The 16,868-nt window shown below is 35.9% G+C and overlaps 1 protein-coding gene across 12 annotated transcripts in view; it reads left to right on the plus strand.

The window, feature by feature from the left end:
* ZBTB1 (zinc finger and BTB domain containing 1) overlaps nucleotides 1–12,698 on the plus strand; it is a 29,771-nt gene extending 17,073 nt beyond the window's left edge. For 6 of the 12 annotated variants that reach the window (XM_063651673.1, XM_054449837.2, XM_054449836.2 and 3 more), the window contains one exon: nucleotides 476–3,938. In XM_063651673.1, the coding sequence (XP_063507743.1) occupies nucleotides 494–2,635 (2,142 nt within the window). In that variant the 5' untranslated portion in view covers nucleotides 476–493 and the 3' untranslated portion in view covers nucleotides 2,636–3,938. Of the gene's footprint in view, nucleotides 1–475; nucleotides 3,939–5,749; nucleotides 7,144–10,873 lie in introns of those variants that run through there. The other 6 variants (XM_054449841.2, XM_054449840.2, XM_054449839.2 and 3 more) reach the window with 2 other exon arrangements.
* Nucleotides 12,699–16,868: the final 4,170 nt, after the last annotated feature.

Genomic DNA, 16,868 nt, shown 5'->3' on the forward strand with positions numbered 1-16,868 from the left:
TGCCACCACACCTGGTTACTTTTTTAAACTTTTTTGTAGAGAAGAGGTCTCACACTATTGCCCAGGCTGGTCTCAAACTCCTGAGCTCAAGCAATCCTCCTGCCTCGGTCTCCCAAAGTATTAGGATTACAGGCATGAGCCACTGCACTCGGCCTCCTTCAAGTATTTCTAAATTGATGTCTTTTTTTCTGTTCAAATTTAGTGTACATGTTCCCCCCAAGAGTTGTAATGAAACTAAAACTGTCTTTTGCTTTTGATGCCTTTGTTCAATATGAAAACCCTGAATAAATGGCTGGATGTCCATCTTCAAATTTAAAAAATGATTCAAATATATATTATTGAGTTTTATTAGAATGGAAAGCTCTTAATTTCTTGATTGTAATAGCAAAGTCATGCAAGTCACAAATGATAAAAGTTAATTTTGTCAAGTGCTTTTCTATATCTTGTTTGACTTTAATATTTTTGTTTTACATAGGTCTCTAATTAACAGAAGATGGCAAAGCCCAGCCACAGCAGCTATGTCCTTCAGCAGCTAAACAACCAAAGAGAATGGGGTTTTCTCTGTGACTGCTGTATTGCAATTGATGACATTTACTTTCAAGCACACAAGGCAGTTCTAGCTGCCTGTAGCTCCTATTTTAGAATGTTTTTCATGAACCATCAGCATAGTACTGCACAACTGAATCTCAGCAACATGAAAATTAGTGCAGAATGTTTTGATCTCATTTTGCAGTTTATGTATTTAGGAAAAATTATGACAGCTCCCTCCAGTTTTGAGCAGTTTAAAGTGGCAATGAACTACCTACAGCTATACAATGTTCCTGACTGTTTAGAAGACATCCAGGATGCAGATTGTTCTAGTTCAAAATGTTCCTCTTCTGCTTCCAGCAAACAGAACAGCAAAATGATATTTGGGGTAAGAATGTATGAAGATACTGTGGCTCGAAATGGCAATGAAGCCAACAGGTGGTGTGCAGAGCCAAGTTCAACAGTAAATACACCACATAATAGAGAGCCTGATGAAGAGTCTTTACAATTAAGTAATTTTCCTGAGCCACTATTTGATGTATGTAAAAAAAGTTCCGTGTCCAAATTATCTACTCCAAAAGAACGTGTGTCAAGACGCTTTGGGCGAAGTTTTACCTGTGATAGCTGTGGATTTGGCTTTAGCTGTGAAAAATTATTAGATGAGCATGTGCTAACCTGTACTAACAGACATTTATACCAAAACACAAGATCTTACCATAGAATAGTAGATATTAGAGATGGAAAAGACAGTAATATCAAAGCTGAATTTGGTGAAAAAGATTCTTCCAAAACATTTTCTGCACAGACGGACAAATACAGAGGAGACACAAGCCAGGCTGCTGATGATTCAGCTTCAACCACTGGAAGCAGAAAAAGTAGCACAGTGGAGTCTGAAATAGCCAGCGAAGAGAAAAGCAGAGCTGCTGAGAGGAAAAGGATTATTATTAAGATGGAGCCAGAAGATATTCCTACAGATGAACTGAAAGACTTTAACATTATTAAAGTTACTGATAAAGACTGTAATGAATCCACTGACAATGATGAATTAGAAGATGAACCTGAAGAGCCATTTTATAGATACTATGTTGAAGAAGATGTCAGCATAAAAAAAAGTGGTAGGAAAACTCTAAAACCTCGAATGTCAGTAAGTGCTGATGAAAGAGGTGGTTTAGAGAATATGAGGCCCCCTAACAACAGCAGTCCAGTACAAGAGGATACTGAAAATGCATCTTGTGAGCTGTGTGGACTTACAATAACCGAGGAGGACCTGTCATCTCATTACTTAGCCAAACACATTGAAAATATCTGTGCATGTGGTAAATGTGGACAAATACTTGTAAAGGGTAGGCAGCTTCAGGAACATGCCCAACGATGTGGCGAGCCCCAAGATCTGACCATGAATGGGTTAGGAAATACTGAGGAGAAAATGGACTTGGAAGAGAATCCTGATGAGCAGTCCGAAATAAGAGATATGTTTGTTGAAATGCTGGATGATTTTAGGGACAATCATTACCAGATAAACAGTATCCAAAAAAAGCAGTTATTTAAACATTCTGCCTGCCCTTTTCGATGTCCTAATTGTGGCCAGCGTTTTGAAACTGAAAATCTAGTGGTTGAACATATGTCTAGCTGCTTAGATCAAGATATGTTTAAGAGTGCCATCATGGAAGAAAATGAAAGAGATCACAGACGAAAGCATTTTTGTAATCTGTGTGGAAAAGGATTTTATCAGCGGTGTCACTTAAGAGAACACTATACTGTTCATACTAAGGAAAAACAGTTTGTTTGTCAAACATGTGGAAAGCAGTTTTTAAGAGAGCGTCAGTTGCGACTGCACAATGATATGCACAAAGGCATGGCCAGGTATGTCTGTTCCATTTGTGATCAAGGAAACTTCAGAAAACATGACCATGTACGGCATATGATTTCTCATTTATCTGCTGGTGAGACTATATGCCAGGTCTGCTTTCAGATATTCCCAAATAATGAACAGTTGGAGCAGCACATGGATGTTCATCTGTATACATGTGGAATATGTGGAGCAAAATTTAATTTGAGGAAAGATATGAGATCACATTATAATGCCAAGCATTTGAAAAGAACCTAAGTGATTTTCTACTGTACTAATGTTTAGATGATAGCAGATAAAACACCAAAGCAAAGGATATGAGCTATTTAGGAATTGATTATATAAGATGATTTGTTAGAAACAAATTTCAAGGCCTTTTTAACTTTAATATTTTTGTTTAGGATTTTAAGTATCTACATTTAGGTATTAAATGTTTATCATTTTTGTTGTTTCTTAATAGAATTATTTGTTTTTAGTTTTTCTTAGCTATGATTAAAATTACTTTTTAAATGTAGACTACAAGTGGTTGTTACCCCATTCAATGACTATTAAACTTTAGTTTTTCATCAATAAGGTGATGACTTCACTATTTCTATGTGTTTTTTTTTTTTTTTAAGGTTATCCTGTGAAATTTTAAACCCAGAATCATTGGCCATTTCTGTTTAAATTTTAAAAATTCTTTAAGTAATTATTTGAAACTATCCCATTCACTTTTAGTGAGTTAACTACTCTTTATTCCCCCTTATTAATGAAATTCATATTCTTAAATTGACAAGCTTATTAGGCAAGTTAGGTGCACTGAATCTAACCTTTAAGGTTGACATGGGCTCAAACTTGGCCTAAAAAGATTGATGGACCTGAGGAAATTTTTATAAATGAATATTTCCTATAATTGATAAAATATTATCATTTAATTATCACATTTAAAACTTATATTAAGTGTAAATTCCAGTGGCTTTGCCTCACTTGAAAAATGAGTGGGGATAAGCCATTTTGTTTTGTGATATTAAATTTAACTATGATAGTTAATTAAAAAGACATATCTTGTATTCATTAAAAATATTTTAATTTAAAATATTCTGATTTCTAAAGTGTGTTAGTTTATCAATTATTTTTGTTTATAAATAGACTTTAATAGTTCTCTAAGAATATGACCTCTAAAGGAAAAGATGATTTTTTATAATACATACTTTTGGAACTTTGAGATTTGAGAAAGCTTCCATGTATATTGATAAATCTAATAAAATAAAGAGATCAATTATAAACCTGGTTGTTCTATAAAAGTAGAGTGCACAAAAAAATGTCTTGTGTTTTATACTGTCTAAGATTTGGAGGAAATGTGGCAAGTTGCAGTTTATCGCCATATTTTATTATCATTTTTTTCTGTAAAAGACTATAAAACTTGAGGATTATAAAATAATCAGAGTATATCAATGGAAACAGTTTATCATTTTTTCAGTTAAAGTATTATTGTTGTTGCTGACACAGGGTCTACATAATTACATGTGAATTAAAACATTGGCAAAACTGACCCACCAATAAACACATCTATTGAATAGAATGCCTTTTAATGTGAATTGCTTGCAATGTAGTACCCTTTTCATAATGAAAGGGATTTTAATTAACTCCTAATTTTAAAAATATAAATTTGTGATTCTGAACACTTAATAGCATTGCTCTTTTTGTTCACATCATATTTAAAATATGCAAATCATATTTTGTATACAATTTACATAAAAGAACAAGTTGCCAAAAGAACTGAGAGACATACTGGTGAGTACAGATTTAGTTGAAAGCATTAGAGCACCACGTGAGCTCAGATATTTGTGGGGATATGTTGAAGTGTTAAGTAAGCATAGGAACAGCACAGGAACCAACTGCAGAATTCAAATAACGGGAAGTAGGCAGGGGATGGGTAGAATACACACAAAAATTAAAAATTTAACAGCAAAAGCAGGAAAAGTGATTCATCTTACCTTTACTTAGATAAAATAGTTTATCAAGTAATTAAATTTGAAATCCAACTTAAAATGAAATGTGGTATATATATTACTGATAGGAACCAGATAAAAGTTCTCTAACCCAGAGACCATCAGAGAGTAGTATAAAGAGATCAGATAAACCAAGTTTCCAAACTACAGTATATAGTATCATAATGGACATAATTTATTTGAGATCACTTTTTTCGTGACTCATCAAAATTTTTCTTGCAGTGGCTTTCCCCATCGTTAAAGAATAGGGCTTTTTCTAAATACTACCACTTTTTGAAGAAACGATTATCTCTTCCATTAGGAAGGGGGCTTAATTTAGTGTTTTGACATGTACTAACAGCTAACAATTAGCAAGCAAATATATAAACTTTACTCTCTAATTTTACATGACTGAGATGTTTATAGTTTTAGAAAGCCATACCTCAACTTATTTTTTATTTTATTTATTTATTTTTTTTCTTTTTTGAGACGGAGTCTCGCTCTGTTGCCCAGGCTGGAGTGCAGTGGTACAATCTTGGCTCACTGCAACCTCCGCCTCCCAGAATCAAAGCAATTCTCTGCCTCAGCCTCCTGAGTAGCTGGGATTACAGGCGCACGCCACCACACCCGGCTAATTTTTGTATTTTTAATGGAGACAGGGTTTCAGCATCTTGGCCAGGCTGGTGTTGAACTCCTGACCTCGTGATCCACCCACTTCAGCCACCCAAAGTGCTGGAATTACAGGCATGGGCCACCGTGCCTGGCCACCTCAATTTTTTTTTCTGAGTTTCATGTTACACAGAACATACCTTTTTGTTTTGAAACTAGCTACAGGGAAGCACAGGCTTCTCTAAAGTGGAATGTACAATTCTTATCAAGGCAAAAAGTTAAAGACTACTTGCTTTTTAAAATTAGGGAGAATGAAAAATATCCAGCACTTTTCTCCAGCCCAGTTCTCCAACCCAGCTCCCTAATATCTCCTTCCTCTCCTGGGGCAGAGCTGCAGAGCTGTCATTCCTTGCTGTTGCTTCTTGCCCTCCTTGGGTGTGAAGGTAATGAAACAAGTTTGTTGAAGCTGCCAGATCTTCTGCCTTTGTAACTTAGGTGTTCAGGTTCCAAATCTAAAAATAAAAGGAGAATCTACACAGATATATAGTGTAATCAAATTCTCTTTCTGTCTCATGAACACTGAGACTCTTGCTTTGGCCCTTTTATTCTACACAGCAAGAAAACCCAGAGGAATGGTTAGTAAGCTTGCCATCAACTATAGTACAATACAACTTGCACGTTCTACGATTCCTTAGTAAACAGGACTAAGAATCTCAGAAATTAATAAAGCACAACCAAGGCAGCAGTAGATTAAGACTCAGAAATGTGTCTTCATCTCCCCCATGTTTTTAAGGTAAAGATGTTCAGAGAGGCCAGGTGTGGTGGTTTGCATCTGTAGTTCCGGCTACTCGGGAGGCTGAGGCAAGAGGATCGCTTGAGTCCAGGAGTTCCAGACCAGCCTGGGCAACATAACAAGACCCTATCTCTACAAAGAAAATTTGTTTAATTAGCAGGGCATGGTGGCATGCACCTGTAGTCCCCAGCTACTCAGGAGGCTGAGGTGGGAGGATCAATAGAGCCTAGGAGTTCAAGGGAGCAGTGAGCTATGATCATGCCATTACACTCCAGCCTGGGTGACAGTGAGACTCCATCTCTGAAAAAAATTAGAAATGATGCACATGGGTTAAATGGTATATGGCAAACTAACAGTTTGAGTATGGACAAAAATTCAATTAGAAGAAAGGATCCCAGAGGGGCTAATTATTTAAAAAAAAAAAAAAAGTTTGCTAGAGCAGTCAGGACACTAATTAAAAGGAAAAGTAGAGGCTGGGCACCAGCACTTTGGGAGGCCAAGGTGGGTGGATCACCTGAGGTCAAGAGTTCGAGACCAGTCTGGCCAACATGGCAAAACCCCATCTCTACTAAAAATACAAAAATTAGGCCAGGCGCAGTGGCTCAAGCCTGTACTCTCAGCACTTTGGGAGGCTGAGGTGGGTGGATCGCGAGGTCAGGAGTTCGAGACCAGCCTGGTCAAAATGGTGAAATCCCATCTCTACTAAAAATACAAAAAAATCAGCCAGGCGTGTTGGCACAAGCCTGTAATCCCAGCTACTTAGGAGGCTGAGGCAGGAGAATTGCTCGGACCCAGGAGGTGGAGGTTGCAGTGAGCCAAGATCACACCACTGCACTCCAGCCTGAGTGACAGAGCAAGACTCCATCTCAAAAAAAAAAAAAAAAATTAGCCAGGCGTGGTGGCGCGCACCTGTAATCCCAGCTACTTGGGAGGCCAAGGCAGGAGAATCTCTTGAACTTGGGAGATGGAGGTTGCAGTGAACTGAAATCATGCCACTGCACTCCAGCCTGGGCAACAGAGCAAGACTCCATCTCAAAAAAAAAGAAAAAAAAGTAATACACATGAAAAATCATGTTTTACTGTAGCTAAAAAATATATGAACAGGATATAAAAATTGAATAAAAATCAAACATTTGAAAATTATAGGTGAGATGAGTAGGGATTAAAAATAATATGACTATAACTATAGAATGCCTAATGGAACAATTTTATGAACATGCCAAGGATATGCCTAAATAATTGAGATTTTTGTAAGTAATGATGAGAGAGGAAAAAGTAATTGAGATATTATCTTTTATATTCTAAAAAAAAGTAGGAAGAGAAGCTGGTGGTGGTTGACAACTTTTTCCCTGGTTAAACAATACTCATTCCTCTAAGTCAGTAGTTAAGGAACTTCGTATTTAATAAATTTCTGGAAAATCTTCCCCAAAACCAGTTTAACCATTGTAATATTTAAATTAAACATAAAACTTGTGTCATTGTTGTTAACAAAAAGCCAAATCACTACCAAAAGAAAAAAATCTGAGTGTATGTGCACACATGGTTGAGAATAAAGAAATCTGGTATACCTAATTTTAACTGGGTTTTTATCATGAATTAAAAGTTAAAATATTTTTCTTTTCTTTTTTTTTTTTTTTTTGCCATTCATCTATTTTGATCAGTTCTTCAACTTTCCTTACTACTCCCATCTCCTTTGTAACATATGCTTCTCAGTAATAAATGGCCAGTGCTCTCCAGACATCCTAGCATCAACAACTTCTAGGATTGCAGGGTACCAAAAAGCTCTGGGGGAACACACCCTTGTAGAATCCCTCCCACATCCTTGATAACCTGAGGTGCAGTAAACTGGGGATGATAGGATGAATGCCAGGAAACTAAAACAAGTAGGGTTATATTTGGTGTTAAGAACTTGAAATTGCATCCCATATTTGGAAACCCATGATCCATCCATCCTAGGGCTCTCAATAACCCCAGCATCCATTTATTTAGCACTCTCTATACTGTGCAAAGTGCTCTACATACATAATTTTAATTAATCCCCACAGCCTTATGAGGTAAGTATCATATTAATTTTCCAGATGGGGGACTGAGGTTCAGAGAGATTATTTTTCCTAAATCACACAGAAACTATGTATATTAGAACTGGAGTTTGAACCTAGGTTTCTGACTTCTACATTCCTGTACTCCACCTATCAAGAAGTACAAAGAAGGGCCTTTTCAGCCTAGGAACACATGTGATAAAACTCCTATGAGATTGTGCTCCTTGTTCATCTGTCATCTGCTGTGCTGGTAAGGTGGCTAGTAATAGTGGGTACCCAATTAACATGCTGAATAATGTGAAAACATGTGAGTGGAAAACAAAACTTTATTTAAATGATTGATTCAGAATGATGTTTTAGAAATAAATATTAAATGCTGTTATGTTTTGATTTTCCTTCATTTAAACTTAAAACAGTTAGTGGTACTGTCAGCCTTTTTGAGGGGCCTATAGTAGGTGGGTTCAGTTAAAAATTAATTTGAATTCAACTTCCACATTTCTATGTCTGTGACCTTTTCCTCCTTTATTTCCCCTATTCCTGTCCTTTATGTTTTAATCTCTCCCGCCAATCTCCATTTCCTTTTATTGGTTATGAGACTGTTGAGTTGAAGGACTCAAATCATTTGAAAATAAATATTCCCAAGAAAAAGCAGGATAACAGAATAACCAGTTTCCTCTTTTTGCCTTAACAGATTATGTGGATAAGAAATTCATCATCTTAACCAGGCACAGTAGCTGACACTCATAATCCCAGCACTTTGAGAGGCTGAGTTGGGAGGATTGCTTGAGCCCAGGAGTTTGAGACTAGCCCTGGCAATACAGCGAAACTCCATCTCTACAAAAATTTAAAAATTAGCTGGGCATGGTGGTGCATGCCTGTAGTCCCAGTTACTTGGGAGGCTGTGGTGAGAGAATTGCTTGAGCCTGGGAGGTCCAGGCTGCAGTGAGCCATGGTTGTGTCACTGCACTCCAGCCTGGGCAACAGACCGAGACCCTGTCTCAAAAAATAAAAACAAATAAATTCATCATATCTTTGGCTAATCAACAGAAGAACCCCCTTCCCCAGTTACCATATGTGATTGATTTGATTAAGATTTATAGAGCAATCTAAGTTTGCCTAAAAACAAATGTTGGTTAGTCTAGCCACTTACAATTCAATTTCCCAAAATACCTATGGATTTCTAGGGTAAACTTATAGAGACAGTTTTACTCATAAAACAAATGAAAGATAATTTCAGGAAATGACATATAGCTGCATAACCAACCTAACCTAGCAGCAAACTTTAAAAAAGGTTATTTAATGGTTTAAGTGAAACAATCTCCCTCAATCTAATATTATTTTAACTTTATGCGTCTATTACCTTATTTCTATACTACTATGTAAAACCTACTACTTTAATGATCTGGCTACCGTCTGCCAAATGTCACTTTTCAAGTGAGAACAGAAGAATGAAATGGTGAAGATTCCGTGGACAATGTCTATATAATCATTTAAGTGTTAAATATAAACTAAATGACAATAGCAGCTTGTAAATTAATGCTAATTCTGGCCAGGAGCAGTGGCTCAGTTGGCTCATGCCTGTAATCCCAGCACTTTGAGAGTCCGAGGCAGGTGAATCACCTGAGGTCAGGAGTTCGAGACCAGCCTGGCTAACATGATGAAACCTCTCTACTAAAAATACAAAAAATTAGCCGGGAGTGGTGGCGCATGCCTGTAGTCTCAGCTACTCCAGAGGCTGAGGCAGGAGAATCGCTTGAACCTGGGAGATGGAGGTTGCCCTGAGCTGATATCGTGCCACTGTACTCCAGCCTGGGAGACAGACTGTCTCAAAAAAAATAATAATCATAATGTTAATTTTGAACAAACTTAATATCACTCACATTTATATGCACACAATTGGTTGAATTTAGCATTAAGAAGTTTAAATCCTACTTAAGTTGTTCCCTTATTCAGGAGAACCAAATCACTGAAGTCAATTAGTAGTGTCAAAATTGCTCATTCTTTCCATCAAAATCTACCACAGATCACTAAGGGACAGAAAGCCATTATAATTTCTCATTATCCATCTCAATTGCTGACCAAAAAAGATAGTATGAAGATTATAATTAAATACTTGGCTCTGAACTGAACATATCAATGTACTAATCATTATTGTATTAAGTGAAAACACAGGAATGTCTGGGGCCAAGGGATGACCAAAATTTAAAAGATTATTTCATATCAGAGTCAGGGATATTAATAATTTTATGTGAGAAAATTTGCAGTTTGTTTTCTCCTATTTGAGGAAGGAACAGTTAATTATACAGCTTAAAAAGCCCCCACTTACTTAAAAAGTTAACATGTTTTTATTCTCCTTAAACCAACTGCTCATATCAAACACAATCAGGAGAGCTCATTTTTAGATGGTAGAAACATTAATTCTAAGCATCCAGATTATGAACCATCTTTTTTTTCAAATGCTTATGTTTAAAAAATTAAAAAAAAATTAAGGATCTTATTATGAGCGAAAAGCACTGTTGCCAAAAATATAATTTTACTCAGAATCACTAGGGCAGATTAGGAGGCTTATAAGCCTAAGAATTTGCAGGAAAACCCCTCCTTTTCTTTTGTGCGTGTATGTGTGTGTGCGTGTATGCTTCATTTTCATTTGCAGAGTGGCTGAAGACAGTAAAAAGAATATGAACTGTAAAAAAAATTGTTAGATTTATGTTTCAATCAGAGATTTGTCATTAATAAGTTAAAGTACATTGTAAAATCATTTTATTTGAAGGAAAACACTTCTTAACTGCTTCCTTCCTCCCTACTTTCCTCTATTTGACCCCTATCTTTTTTTATGTTATATATTTATGTCCTACTGATAGATTAATAAGAACATCTTATATTTGAATGGTATGAGTTACATTCAGGAAGTAATTAAATTTAAATTCTAGGGGCTATGCTTGTGTTTCCATTCTCTGTTCTGTTAACAGTGTGTTGGCCTAGTGCCAAAGCCAAGAAATTCTGATCTAAGAATTATGTTGTATCTTGTAGAGCAGTCAACTTGTAATATTATTTTTCTTGAGTTTTGTCTTTTTCTGTGTGGCAGTGGTGAAATAGGGCCTTCTAAACCTGTGGAGAAGTGAGAGATCTGAATTTGGAGAGGACATGGGGAAGAATCAATCTTCAACAGATAATCTTTAAGTGCAGACCCAGGAATATCAGATCTGAAGTGGCACCATCTTTTCTGTCTTCCTGACAAACTTCCATCAACCCAAAAAGTTCCAGTTGCAAAGATCCAAGAAAACTCAGTAAAGATCACTTTGGAATCACTTTGTTGTAACAAAATTGATTCATGGTGACTCTCTAACATCTGTGTAAATCTGCTGAAGAAAAGTAACTAGAAAATTTATACAACATCAGTGGTTACAGCTATACTAAAATAAAACTTTATATGCTAATTATCTTCAAGGGTCTTTCTAAAATAAAAGGGGTTGTTAGGCTACTGCAAATATAAAGAGACATAATCACAAATCTATTTATATAAATATAAGTAATTCTAAACTTAAAATCACTAGAATTATAGCTTAAATATTATGAAATGTACTTAGGCAACTTAAAAAGTTACACCAAAAATCTGTAGTTTAGAGTGTAAGAAGTAATGGGTACAGAGAAAAAAAATTTAAGACCAATATTTTAACAGGATAATTTGGTTATTACTCACTATCGTAAAACACTTGCCCTTCTTCCTTTTCCGTTGTATATGCCAGTCACAACCTTGATCTTTTATATTAATGAAACTCCCTTTTAAACCTGTTAACTTGAAGGAGAACAGAAATGGTATTACTTCAATAGTGGTAGATTTCCACAAATCAGACACATTATTTTCTTCTGAACTTGGCAATATAACCTAATAAGGCAGAATAAGTTTCTGTTAAAATACTTATTCTCGATATTTATGTATAAACCATGCTTCTCAGCTTTCAAATTTCAAGATAAAATTTAAGTATTCAGTGAAACGATGGTTAACATGTTTTAAAAAATCTTTAATGGAGAAGTTAAATATTTGGTGAGATTTTAGTCTGGCTATAAATGTTTTGTTTGATATATATATATGTGCACATATATATTACTTAACCATATGAATTTTATTTCCTTATTCTGAATATACTTGTAGTTTTACTTCTTTCTGTTTATGTACTCAATTCCTTATGATTATTTTGTTTCTTCTGCAATATCAAGATGTTATATATTTTGAGAAATGCTTATTTTTATGACTATTCCAATGTTTTAACAAGAAGCACAGAGATTTACAGTATTCTTAATAGTATGTGCAGAAGTTACATCATTTAAAAAACCCTCGCTGTAAAGTAGGATAACTTGAATATTCATTCTAATAATTAGACTAAGTGAAAATCTGAGAAAGAGTTAATTGCAATGTGATAGTGGGTAGAAAGGAGAGAAAAACCCACTAAAGGGTTCAAATACATGTGAATTCAACTGCTTTAACAGAAATAAAACAAATAAGCCTAGGGAAATATTAGAGTCTAAAAAACCCTAGAGTTAATCTCTTTTGGGAACATGAGGAGGTATACAGAACTGCAGACCTCTAAACATAATTAGGAAAAAGAAAAATAAAAGAATATTACCAATAATTAAAGGTGCCAGATCAAAATAGTAATAAATCAACAAATAATTTTTGATTGACTGGTGGAATTAGATTTACTAAATAAAAATGGCTTAAATTTTGACTGTACTAACTGTAAATGTAATGAATTATAATAATTATAAATGGTATAAATGCATTCTACAATGTGATTATTTTCTGTATTTTAGTATATAGTATAAAATGGAATTATTGGGTTAAAGTACTTTTGTTACATTTTTTAATCAATTGTTTTTACCTAATAAAATTTCCTCCTCTATATTCCAAAGTTAAATTGTCTGTATATTACTTTTATTTATACTGTATTTTTTTCAATCTGGCCATTTAAAAAAATTATTAGTTTGAAAATTATTAACTCCTTCCATCCTCTAATACCACAATAATAAAGTATCTGATATAGCTAAGTATGATGTTCTCAGGTAGCTTAAGATGTGCACAAAGAGAATTAGCTAAAATTCTTATTTGCCAGATCCTGATTTCTTTCAATATAGAAGAATGATCTGTTACTCAGCCTGGAAAGTAGTGGCAAGATTATAGCTCACTGTAACCTCAGACTCCTGGGCTCAAGGGATCCTCTCACCTTAGCCACCCTAGTAGCTAGGACTATAGATTCCCACCACGATGCCTGCTAATTTTTAAAACTTTTTGTAGAGACGAGGTCTCCCTGTGTTGCCCAGGTTAGTCTTGAACTCCTGGGCTCAAGTGATCCTCCTGCCTTTGTCTTCCAAGTACTGGGATTACAGGTATGAGCCACTGCATCTGGCCTGGGTTTCCTTCTTAATACACAAAGAAATAATTATTTATAAATATCCATTGATAAAGTGTTTAGCTCTTTCAGAGGCTTAGTTCATTTTTCAAATAACAAACACAATTTACTGTTCAGAGAAATAACTTCTTTGCCAGTATAATTCTTTTTTTTTCAGTTTAAGAATTAAATAAGTATTAACAATAATTGCATATTGAATCTGATTCTCCAAGTATAGGACAGCCTCACTTCTTCCAGATTATTTCAGTCTATTCCACAAGGGTCTATAAGGTTAGCACTAAAAGTTGAAGTAGGTATAATTTGTCTGCTATTGTCATAGATTAACTTCTTTTTTGGAAAAAGCCTTCCAGGTTCAGGTCTCTTACCCTTCCATACCAGGCATGGAAGTGTCTTACCCCAGCCTACTGTGTATCTACAGCTTAAGTGTAATTTCAAGACTGAATTTTTTAAGACTCAAAGAAACAAATGGCAAGTTTTTTCCTGCAGTGATAGGTGAAGAAATATTTTAGGACACAGCACTTTGTAAGAATTATAAAATGGCAGTATTTACAGAGATCTTAAAGATAATCATTAGTTGAATTTCAGTTTGCTCAAGGACCCTCAAATTAGAGGCTGTTATTCCATCTTCTCTTCAGGCCAACATTATCTCCTTAAGATAATCTACAACCCTTGTGAAGGTTGTGCCTGGGTAGAGACTGAGAGGATTTTAGGAAAATTCACGAGTTTGGGGTTTTTTTCCCTAGTAATTCTGCAAAAATTTATTATTGCTCAGTCTCCTTAGGGCAGGAGACTATGTGCCTAGGCACATAGTTTTAGGCCATATCTTACTCACCTTTGTATCTCTAGTACAAATATTTTCAGATATGAATTTGTTTCAACTTTTGGTCTCTGCAGTGTCATTTAGTACAGAAATATAAGAGGTAGGCAGTGTATCTTCCTACTATAAAGAAAAAAATGAAATTATTTTGTTTTTTTGTTAAATAATGTGTCTCAGGTCACTTTTAAGAAATACTAAGCTAGTGATTTACTACTGCTTTCCAGGCACTCTTCTGGGTGCTAGGAATTAATTACAGAGGATTTGACATATGTTAAAGCTCTTGTTTTTTCCACCATTTAATCTGTGGAGCCTTAGTCTTTGGATTTTAAAAATACTTTGAAACACCCTAGTATTTATAATCTGCCAAAGAGAGAGTTCACTTGTTGAAAGTCAGCAATAATTTCTATGTAAGACTAATAAACTTTGTTTCAACTGTTGATAAGGTTTGGCTGTGTCCCCACCCAAATCTCACCTTGAATTGTAGCTCCCATAATTCCCATGTGTTGTGGGAGGGACCTGGTGAAAGATAATCGAATCATGGGGGCGGTTTCTCCCATACTATTCTCGTAGTAGTAAGAGCTGATGGTTTTATAAGGGGAAATCCCTTTTGCTTGGTTCTCATTCTCTCTTGCCTGCTGCCATGTAACTGGTGGTAGTGAGTAAGATCTGATTTCTTTTTTCAGCATCCAAAATCTTTTTATTAAGAGGGTAGGATCCAAGGTTAGTTTTTGTAGCCTCGGCTGGCCTGTCGGCCTCTGATGCACTCAAACTTCCAGTCCTTGGAGCAGACATAGGGTTTAGTGTGGCTGTGCGGGGTTCCCGGGCCTTGCTGAAATGCTGGTACACCTTTCGGCCCTTGCAAGTACCGGAGAGCAGGACAGTACCGAAGCCCTTGGGGGAGTCCAGGGACAAGATCTGATGGTTTTATAAGGGGAAACCCCTTTTGCTTGGTTCTCATTGTCTCTTGCCTGCTGCCATGTGCCTTTTGCCTTCTGCCATGATTGTGAGGCCTCCCCAGCCATATGGAAGTGTGAGTGCACTAAACCTCTTTTTCCCTTATAGATTACCCAGTCTCGGGTGTCTTTATCAGCGGCATGAAAATGGACTAATATAGCTGTTAATAGTCAAGTTCTCAAAATCAATGGTAAAAGCACAGTAAGGAAACTTAGAAAAATCACTGATAATTCTACCTTCTAGATAACCAATTTTGATGCATTTTAAATCTATATAAGATTATCCTACATATAAGAATATACAAGTTTCATATGTTTTGTTCACTTAATTATACCAAGAACATTTTTCCGTGTCATTAAAAATCTTGTAAACCATTTTTACGGCTGCATAAGAATTCATCATATGCATGTACTATAATTTAGGTAATCTCTTATTTTTGGATATTTAAACCATTTCCTTTCTATTATCATTAACATAAATAATACTACCTGCATTTTCTATTATTTCCTTAGAATAAATCCCACAATGAGTAATGCTAAATAAAAGGCATGATCATATTTAATGTAAAGAAAAAATATTGGCCAGGTGTGGTGGCTCACTACTGTAATCCCAGCACTTTGGGAGGCTGAGACTGGTGGAGAGCTTGAGCTCAGGAGTTCGAGACCAGCCTGACCAACATGGCAAAACCCCATCTCTACAAAAATACAAAAATTAGCCGGGTGTGGTGGTGCATGCCTGTAGTCCTAACTACTCCGGAGGCTGAAGTGGGAGGATCGCTTGTGCAAGCTGTGAGCCTGCCACTGCAGTCCAGCCTGGGTGACAGAGCAAGTCCCTGTCTCTTAAAACAAACAAACAAATTTTAAAAAACCCAAAATACAAATACAGTGTCTTTTTTGGGAAAAGCTTAAGATGCCACTTAAACTATGGAATATATGAAACACAAGTTAGAGCAGAAAAAAATATACATAGCTAACGAAAATGTGGGTGTAATTGCTACTGTGGTTTCAGAAGGCTGTGTTAAAGATGAATGTGGTGGTCAGATTGCAAGATGTGTTTGTAATATCTGGGCACAGAGGTAGCACAGTTACTGTGCAAAAGAAACTATTCCTCTGAAGCTCTAATTTTAGTGTTTCTATGTGAGAACTCTGGCCTGCTTGCTCTTTTGCAATCTTGGTTTGCTTGAGGTGTGTGAGGGCTGACTGAATGCAAGAGATTTAAAGAATTTGTGTTTCTCACATTCTTTGTTTCAGTTGTAGCTGAGACTGTATCTCTAAGTCATATATCATCAGTTCTACAAAGAATATGCATTGCTTCCAGCCCACTAATTCCCTTTTCTAAAAAAAGAAAGAAAAGAAAAGAAAGAAAGAAAGAAAGAAAGAGAAAGAAGAAGAAAGAAAGAAAGAAAAAGAAAGAAAGAAAGAAAGAGAAAGAAAAAGAAAAGAGAAAAGAAAAACTCAGGCCTGTAATCCCAGCACGTTGGGAGGCCAAGATGGGCAGACAATTTGAAGTCAGGGGTTCGAGAACAGCCTGGCAAACATGGTGAAACCCTGTCTCTACCAAAAATACAAAAATTAGACGGACGTGCTGGTGCACATAAGTAACCCAGCTATCTGGCAGGCTGAGGCATGAGAATCTCTTGGACCCAGGAGGCAGAGGTTGCAGTGAGCCACTGCACTCCAGCCTGGGCAACAGAACAAGACTCTGTCTCAAAAAACAAACAAACAAATACCCCCCCACCCCCAAACTACACAAAAGACAAGAATTTCCAAGAATAAAATCGAGAGATCTGTACTCACAATTCATGAGAGTTTCAATTAGAAAAGTTCGGGTTTTATCCTTGTTTTCCTAATGTTTTCTTTTCTTTTTTTTTTTTTTTTTTTTTTGAGACAGAGTCTTGCTCT

This window comes from Pongo pygmaeus, chromosome 15, assembly GCF_028885625.2.
Source record: "Pongo pygmaeus isolate AG05252 chromosome 15, NHGRI_mPonPyg2-v2.0_pri, whole genome shotgun sequence".
In the NCBI taxonomy this organism is placed as follows: domain Eukaryota; kingdom Metazoa; phylum Chordata; class Mammalia; order Primates; family Hominidae; genus Pongo; species Pongo pygmaeus.